General features: G+C 40.8%; 1 protein-coding gene across 3 annotated transcripts in view; it reads right to left on the bottom strand.

Annotated features, from left to right (window-relative positions):
* Positions 1 to 3,840: 3,840 nt before the first annotated feature.
* Positions 3,841 to 9,423, bottom strand: part of SLC18B1 (solute carrier family 18 member B1) — a 35,508-nt gene continuing 29,925 nt past the window's right edge. For all 3 annotated transcript variants that reach the window (XM_039530001.1, XM_039530002.1, XM_039530003.1), the window contains exons 9-14: positions 8,637 to 8,728; positions 7,167 to 7,262; positions 6,186 to 6,260; positions 4,901 to 4,994; positions 4,744 to 4,796; positions 3,841 to 4,444 (exon numbers count right to left, since the gene is read on the bottom strand). In XM_039530001.1, the coding sequence (XP_039385935.1) occupies positions 4,378 to 4,444; positions 4,744 to 4,796; positions 4,901 to 4,994; positions 6,186 to 6,260; positions 7,167 to 7,262; positions 8,637 to 8,728 (477 nt within the window). In that variant the 3' untranslated portion in view covers positions 3,841 to 4,377. The remainder of the gene's footprint in view (positions 4,445 to 4,743; positions 4,797 to 4,900; positions 4,995 to 6,185; positions 6,261 to 7,166; positions 7,263 to 8,636; positions 8,729 to 9,423) is intronic.

Below are 9,423 nucleotides of genomic sequence, written 5' to 3'. Positions count from 1 at the left end.
TAAATCACACAAATAATTTATTTACTGCAGTAGAACTGTTTGCACCAGTAAACCAAACAGGATTTCATGGGAGGGGTAAAAGCTGAACAGCCCATTATGGCATTTTAATAAATAAAACTGATTTTAAAATTAACAGATCCAGTCAGACAACCTTGAGAATATTTTAGTATTGAGAACCAGTTAATAGCACACTGTCATTAACCTGTTCTGGTCCAGAGCCATTTTTAAAATGCCCGAGAACAGTCAGTTCCAAAGTTGGACAGCCAGCCAGAATCATACAAATAAGTGAGAATAACACAGTACGAATGAACAACCCAGCCAAACTGAGCTTTAACTGGCCATTACAGGCAATAAATAGCTTTATTACTAAAACTGCCCCAACGCTCTGTTCTAAAGTGGCACAAGGGATGATACATGTAATATAACAGAGAGCAACATACTAGTTATGAAAAAAAAAAAACAGTCCAAACTGACCTTTAGCTGCCTGTTCCAGGCAATAAAAGTTAATTATTAATATAACAGAATGTTCAGTTCCAAAGCAGCACGGAGAACAAAAATATTGCATACAATACAACTAAGTGAGAATAACATAATACTGCTGGAAAAAAACAACCAAACTAGCCTTTAACTACTCATTCTGGTCAATACATTGGTTCATTATGGATTTAAAATATCCAGAACTGCATATTCCTGAGGTGAAGGGAGAATAAAAATAATGCTTAAGCCTATATAATGGTCAGAACCAACTTTTAATATTATACCAACTTCTGTGCAATAAAACATTATGTTATTACTATTAGTCTATTTGTATTGTTATTCTTATTGTCAGTAGCAGATAGAGAGTAGTGGTAGCCTCTTTTACTGCTGGAACCATTTTAAATACTGAACAAAGAGTTTTTTTGTTTTTGTAGGGAACAGGTTATGTACTACAATCTAAATTGTTTTGTGGGGTTTTTTTTGTTTTTAATCAAAATCAATTTTCTAACAGGGCAGAGAATTGAACCTGGCTCTCCAGAGTGCCATTGGACCACCCTTCCTCTTTAATGCAGCTGTGTAGTCTAGATAAAATTAGTGGGATTACCTAAGTGCACAAAGTTAACATGATTAAGTTTCTGTTCTGAAGATCTTACAATGTAAGACCCTCATCCTGCAGAATGCTTGGGTGGTGTATAACACCGCTCTAAGTCTGACTAGTAGATGTGGCTATAAACATGAACTCCTGTTCCACACAAAATTCTGAAGTTTCAGAAAAATTTTCTAAAATGGAACAAGTAAAATTCCAGTTTCCTGTTCTAAAAGAAACCTCAAGATGACATTTGTGGGAGAGAGACCTCAATATTGATGCGAAATATATTAATAAAATTACTATAACTGTGATAGGGTGTCCATCCCACACAGGACTGGAAGGGGTTAAGGTTGACAGGTATTAACTCCATAGGCTGTACCTAGAAGAAGAGCCAGGGTGCAGGGAATTGATTGCAAGCAGGTTCTGCTGTGCAGGAACAGTGGGCCTATAAAGCCAGGAAGCTGGTAACAGATGAGCTGCTGCTGGGAAAGGTCAGTCACTCCCTGGGAAGACGGAGGAGGGTTTGGAGCTGGTACACTCAGGGAAAGGAGGAAAACCAGGAGTTGTAGGAAGCAGTCTAGGAAAGAAGCAGTAAGAGCTGTAAGAGGAAAGCCCAGAAATGCTTGGGTTGAGGGTCCCTGGACTGGAAGTCAGAGTAGAGGGTGGCCCCAGGTTCCTGTACCCACCACTGAGGAAGTGGCGCCATCAGGGCAGTCCTGGAGAAGACTGCCTGGGACTTTTTGTGCAGAAGGACTTTGGGTAAAACCCTGGAAGGCGGGGGGAACACTGAGTGATTTAGCTGCAGAGTTGAGTCATGAAGAGGCTGCAGCACCTCCTGGGGCAAGAGAGGAGCTGCAGACAGAGAGAGAGGTGAAGGGACAGCGAGCAACCGCAGGAAGGGGTGTTGAGCCAGTGAGGTATTCCCCAGAACCTCCACGAGGAGTAGCCCTATCTGCAGTGAGTAGAGCAAAGCCATCACAGTCACTTATTTTTAAAGTTATTTCAAACCTATTTGCACTTTTACTGAGTATTAAGATATAGCTACAAAAGTGTTACAGGCAGGATGCTCAGAAATATAATATACATATTTAGCTAATTATATTAAACAATGTTTAAAGCTAATCAAAGAAATTCCAGGTTTCTGCATCTATCAAGGAGATAAGCCATGTTAAAGCTTGTAGGAATAAACCTAACCGGGAAAGGAATGCAGGGTCGTGTTAGCAGAGCAATAAATCTAAAGGTAAAGTGCCCTGCAAAAAAATCTAAAGGTATACATAGTGCCCTGCAAATCTGTGGCTATCCGCTTTATAGCCGTGGACAATGTTTGCGGATCAGACATGGATACAAATTTTATAGGTAGAGCCCTGCACAGATACACCAACATCCATCCCTCCCCCACCCCCCAACCCCCTTTTCTTTTTCCTTCTCCTCCTCAAAGAAATAACCACCGTTGTGGTCAGCTGGTGCTTGAAATCCTCTTGATATATGGCAAAAATGCTGTTGGCAGGTCGAGCTCAAGTTTGACACTGACTCCCCTCACTCCTATTTGCCTTCCAAGCCCCTCTGTTCCTCCAGGATTTAGGGAAGGATTTATCATTAGAATGCTCCTGGCTGCTGTCAAGGGGTGAGGCTGAATGGATGTTCCTGATTATAAGCTCAGAGCTTTTTGAGATGGGAATCTTGCATGTACTTTTTATATACTGAAGAAATAAACTCTGCTATAGTTGCAGGGGTAAGTGGCCCAACTTGCACGTGTAGCCTGATCTATCAATTGTATATTAATTATATGGATTACTTAAGAATTCCCAGTTCACACTCTGAGGTTGAACCACTCTGAGGTTTGACAGGTTCTTGTCCCAAGATCAGGTCCAATATTATTAAGATTACTGTTTAGTTGGGAACCCCGTTGTGCAGAGTTGTAAATACAGAAGGGTTCCTAAAGTGTGAGTATTGCAATAGTTGAATACATTTAGCAGAGTCACAAATACTCTAACCCAGCAAGGTAGACAGAGATAATACAGAATGTACATCCGACCATATCTCTCTCCGCCTGCCCACTGACTGGGATACTTTTATGTTAGCTGACACCACTATGTCTCATGCATATTCAGCAGAAGTTTCTCTCCTCTTCCTTATTTGTATCTCCTCACCCTACTAATGTTGGGCTGCCCTTCTCCTATAGGTTAGTATATTAATGATCTCAACTTATCATATACATCAATTCATTGCCATGGCACTCTTGTGTTCAGACATCTGCAGATGTTCCCATCCTAAGATATCCACAAGCTGATGTTAGCTCATGTTCCTGTGGTGGGCTGATATTGTTGTGGACAAACTTTCCCCTTCTACACTATTCTCAGTTCCCCAAAACTTAGGGGTGACCATTTGGCACAGATAAATGGCTTAAGTTCATAGACCTCAAGCTAACTGCTGAAGCCAATGTCTTATAGGATACAGGCCTGTAGGTTCTTGCATTACTGCTGAATAAAATAAATACTAAAGCTAGCCCTATGGGCTACACACCCAGTAGAAACGCAGACTCTAATTCTACCAAATTCCCTTTCCATCATGGGTCAAATTCAGTCCTGGTCTAAACAGGTGTAATGTTGTACTTACTGAATATGACCCAGCATATAAATTCAGCTCTCCCATTCTCCAATATTTGCCTTTTCTACCCATCCTATGTTTAACAGGAGGACATGGAAGATGGCTGACTTCCTTTTCACCCTCACTTGTAATATCATTTGGCTAAAGAAATTCACAGAATTTAGAAATAAGAAGTTACTTGGTTTTATTTAACAGAGCATTACGCTCACTGTTTCACAATTTCAAATTCCCTTTCATCAGCTAATGTTATCAGATATGATATTTTAACCATTCTTTTCCTTTTTTAAAAAGGAAAATGCACATTACAATAAAACATGTTAGTGACAGACGGTCTGGGATAGTCCCCATCAGATTCAAGTACAAGAAACGAACATTCTGAAACACAATTTTTTCACATTGTGCAAAATCTCTCTTCAGTGCACTGTACCATGAACACAGATAAGCAGGGTGACATTTGATTTACCAGTTCAACTAATCCACAGCAGGAACATCCAAAAGAAAGGCATGTAGTATTTAAATAGAGCATCAGAACAGCAATATGTTGCCATTACAAATAATCCACAATTTGTTACGCATTATGGGAAGTGATTCTCCCAGCTCTAGAATTATGCAACACTGTTTGGATGTTAAGTCCGCTCTTCTCATCACTAAGTTAACTTAATAAAAAAATAAATAAAAGAATGTTGATCCAGAAGTATTCCTGGCTATGTCTCACTAGCCAACAGGTGAGCTCTTTCTTCATTTGTGCCCAGAGGGGTCTGCAAATTGGATCTATTTGAGAAGGCAAGGAAGGAAAAAGGAAACAGTTTGATAGAGCTTCTGGATACTTTTGCATACATCATGCCAGCATTATTTAACAAAAAAACAAAACAAAACAAACAAAAAAAACCACCCCAAAACAAAAGCAAGTGCAGTCTGTGCCCCGAGAAATGTTTCAAGTCTCTTTAATTACAAGGCTGATAGTGTGAAGAAACAGAAGTATGGTTGAAAAAAAGAAAATCTGTATTTTCCTTAATTAAAACCTTTTTAAATCTGGTTTGAAATGGATGTAAATAAAAGTCCCACAGTACCTTCTTCTTCTTCGTGAGGCCTCTAGGATATAGAATATTCCAATAGCTAGTCCCTTTAAAGAAATGGCCACCAATTATTACAGTTTAATATTTGTGTAATATTTTACAGTTGCAGTCTGCAATAAAAGCAACAAGCAAGAATACTAGCTTTACTTACACTTAATAACGCCCATCCTCCTTGTATGGCGGCAGCCCATTCAAACCCCAGCCTCTCATTTAGGTATCCACCTAATGTTGGTCCTACAAAAGCTCTAAATATATCAAAGAGAAGAAGTATGGGTACCTCAAAGAAGAGATTACAAAGGTCGCAGATAAGAGAGATTCTTTATTGCAATATGTTGAGACAAGAGGTTTCAGATCTATAGCTAATGTACAGATGGCACAGGTTGCCCCGGTACAGGAGGTGACTGACATCTTACAAGGGTCATTGACTTCAATGTGAATAGTACCGTACTGAAAGTACGGTGCAGTATCATTCTCATGCAGTAGCACACATTCCCGTCTGTTTACAATTGACTTCACTTCTTGTGACGTTAATGGAAAACAGAGAGAGAGGTAACTCCATATAGTTTCACTGTCCAAGATTGAGTTGATACATGATTTTTTTTTATTATTTGTATTGATGCAGTGCCTAGAGGTCCAGGCTCACTGTGTTAGGCCCCCTTCACACGTGGTCTCTGTACCAAAGACCCAGGGGTGCTGGAACTAGGGGGTGCTGGCGGTGCAGCTGCACCCCCTGGGTTGAAATGGTTTCCATTCTATACCGGGTTTACAGTTTTGTTCAAGGGCTCTCAACACCCCCACTGTACAAAGTGTTCCAATGCCACTGCCAACAGCTTAAAACGTAAGCATGAGCTGAGAGAACAGATAGATACAAACAGATGGGGAAAGGACACGGTAGCACTGAAACAGTTATCATTTGTGTAGCCAACACTAGTCACAAAACACCAGCAGCCTAGTTCTTGTCAGTGGTTTGTAACCCCCCCATGCTGGGATGCCCAGAATAGAACTGTGAAGCAGAGACCAATTTAAAAAGCTGCTTCAATTTACGCAACTTAAAGACACATTTAGTAACAGGAGAGGACTGGTGTGGGTGACCTTGAACTGCACATATCTGTACTATGTCCACCAGGCTGTTGATGAACTCCCAACATTGTTCTCAACTGTCCAGCACTAAGCATTTTAGTCACTCAGAAGAGAGAATCCCATCAGCTGCCAATACTGATGATAAAGTGGAGCACACTAAAATTCTGGTAAATGCTGCCCAAATGTGGCATTTTGAAGGGGTCCTGAGTGCTGAGGAAACTGAGGCAGGACATGGGAGAGCCATATTTAACCAGTAGGGGGCACTACAGGGTAAGCACATTTTTTACACATTTAAGCAGCCCAGCAACTTTATGACCAAAATACAAGAAGTTTATAGACAGTGACTGTGTACCTACCCAAGTGACCACATTGCACTGAAGAGCCCAGACACCAGTCCCAACACACTTAACCCCTCCTCGAATCCATTCTCACTGGAGAAAGACAGACAGGTTATTTCCACTAGGTACACGGCTTGCCTTTTAAAGTGCTCCATAACTGGGAAATACATTAACATGCACACAAGTGCATCCAGCACAGATAAGCCTCTTCGCAAAGAGGATCCACAGCTTTCTGCCCCATGTCTTGCCTATTAACACCCATCTGACACCACCCCCCTGGGAGAAGAAAGATAAGGACAATGCTAAGTAGAATTCCCAGCACTACAGTGTCATCACCATTGGCAATCTGATAACTGGATTTCCATGTCATACACAGTCAGTCTTGTGGGGCATAGGAGAAGTAAAGCTGACAGATGGGTCTGAAAAAGGGGAAAGCCCTTGATCCCAAGGAGAAATGCACTTTGGCCAAACATGGAAACAAGAGGATCTCAGCCCACTATGGCCAAGCAGCATGAGTGATGGGAAACTGTATTTAAAGTAATCCTGACTCCTGCTGATACAACTGTTGCTGTAGGTCTCCTGGAGAGCTAATGATATTTGCTGGATAGTAACCGTTCCAGTGACCTAAAATAAAAGTCCCTTTAATAAATATATCAGTCCCTTTAATAAATATATCAGTCTTGTGGCTATGCAAATGACCAATGTGGCTATGCAAATGACCAAAACCAGCTGGACCCCATGACTCTAATGAGGTCATCACACCCCCCTTACCAATACGTAAAATTCAAAAGTGCTTAAGTGATGTAGAAGCCCGGATCTCTCAAAAAAAAAAAAAACTTGAAAAAGTGACATTGACTCTTTTGAAAGTTTTACCCAACATCTCAGACGCAGATCAACAATTAATTACTCCCCCTCCCCGAGAATGAAATGGCAGTTGAAAATTGTTTGAACAGCTTCTAAGTAGTAGTAATTAAAGTTGTGATAGACAGGATTACTTACTAAGCACAATGCAGCATCTCAGGGAACAGTGGGATACCAGACATCCCAAGGGAAAAGCCAGTCAAAACCAGCATTAGGACAAACATCCAGAGTTTGCTGCAAAATAAGCATGTAAAGATGTTTTACACCATTCTTTTCAAATAAAGCCTTATTTAGGATTGTTACACCAGCTCTCCACGATTCAGAGACTAGTTTTCCCTTCAAAGAATCATTAGCTGTAATATTCATTTTAAAATTACTTAGTAAATCGTTCTACATGTTTTGACAGAAGAGATTTTTTAATAGTGCAGCTTCAGTCTGAAAAATGGAATTTGTGAAAAAATAAAGAATTCTGTGATTCCATGTTCGTTGCATCAATGATTTCCTTGTGCAAGGAGCTCAGTTTATAAACAGAGAATGGTTTTACTAACTGCTGACCCTGCAAATTCATTCTGGGATTGTTAAATTCAAGTTATACCAGTGTAGATATAGAGAAGGGTAAAAACCCTACACGTGCAGGTCTACAATACACTAAGGCTAAGTCGACCTAAGTTATGCAACTCAAGCTGCATGAATAATGTAGTTGGAGTCAACATACCTTAAGTCGACTTATTGCAGTGTCTACACCATGCTGGGTCGACAGGAGAAAGTCTTCCATTGACTTACCTTATGCTTCTCGTTCTGGTAGAGTACTGGAGTCAACGGGAGAGTGATCGGTTGCCGATTTAACAGGTCTTCACTAGACCCTCTAAATCAACCACCGGTGGATCGATTGCCACACGTCAATCCCCCAGTAAGTGGTGACAAGCCTCAAGTTAGTTTCCTGAAGTTTTTCCTCCACTCACCCCTCCTCCCACAAATGTTTGCAAATGGTTATGTTCTTCTTCAAAAGTTAGAAAAAGAAGGTTTTATACCTTAGCAACCCTTGCCATCAGTGTCATTTCACAAATGTAACAGAGTATATCATTTTAAGACAATAGGGGTAGAACAGGTGGCATTACAAAAATAATGCAGACTGTCTTCACATTTTTTTCGCAATTATTTTCTATTGAGAGGCATTTCAATGTCATAAATATCCACGGAGAGACAAACACTGTAGTTTTTTACCTCAATGTAGCTAAGTGAGGTAAACAGTAAACACAGGCTATAGCATTTACCTCACATAGCTACATTGAGGTCAAAAAACACATTACCTGTCTCCCCTTGGATATTACATCAAGATGGTTCTCTCAGTGAGATTCTCCCCACTCCCTCCCCCTACCCTCCCCCATCCCGTGAAGGCATAACTGTAGTTAGTTCTTGGGATGCATAAGCCACAAAATAATTCACTTTGCTCTCCCACAGCTATGTTGGTCCTGGAGGACTTACCAGTAAAAAGAAAACTAACCTTTATTATTCTCCACCCCACACACGGACTAAAGTGAGTAGATACAACTCTGAAGAGGCTCAGTTGACAAGTATTAGATAGAGATAAAAGGTGGTAAACTGTACCTTTCAATGTGCAAGATGGGAGCAGGTCCTAACAGGAAAAAGGACAGTGCGGTCAGTAAGCCCCCAAAGACCAACAACCATTTCCTTAGGTGCTGTGAAAGAGAAATCAATGGTCTGAAGAAATCCAAACTCAACCAAACTCTTATCTGTCAAACTAGCACATATGCAAAAATAATGTGGTTAAGGTACTTCTGGACACCTCAAACCCACCAGGGAAAGGAAGATACTTGAGACTCATTCAGATTCATTTCCCTTCCTTCAGAAGCATCTCACACCTCACATAGAGAGAGGGATTTAGAATAATTGTTTGGACAAATATCAGAGGGGTGGCCGTGTTAGTCTGGGTCTGGAAAAGCAGCAAAGAGTCCTGTGGCACCTTATTGACTAACAGACGTATTGGAGCATGAGCTTTCATGGGTGAATACCCGCTTTGTCGGATGCATATCACCCACGAAAACTCATGCTCCAATACTTCTGTTAGTCAATAAGGTGCCACAGGACTTTTTGCTGTTTGGACAAAGTTAATATTCTCTCCCCATCCTATCACAGTACAGGTCATTAAACTCAACATTAGTTATGGTGTCACAGTATTGCCTATTCCAAGTGTAAGAAGATGCTGTAGTTATGACAAGCACCAGAGGTGAATTTAGAGTTTAGCTTGACTGTCTCAGATCTCCTAAAATCAGCTGTTAGAAGTGGCCCCTGCAGAAGGCTGTTTTACATTATAACTAGGGCTCCACAGAAGGAGATGCATCGGAGAAGCAGTGATCAGTACATTTCATAGGTC

The sequence above is a fragment of the Mauremys reevesii genome, linkage group 3 (genome assembly GCF_016161935.1).
Source record: "Mauremys reevesii isolate NIE-2019 linkage group 3, ASM1616193v1, whole genome shotgun sequence".
NCBI classification, from domain to species: Eukaryota; Metazoa; Chordata; order Testudines; family Geoemydidae; genus Mauremys; species Mauremys reevesii.
The sequence above is the reverse complement of the archived record's forward strand: the minus strand, read 5'-3'. Positions and strand labels throughout refer to the sequence as shown.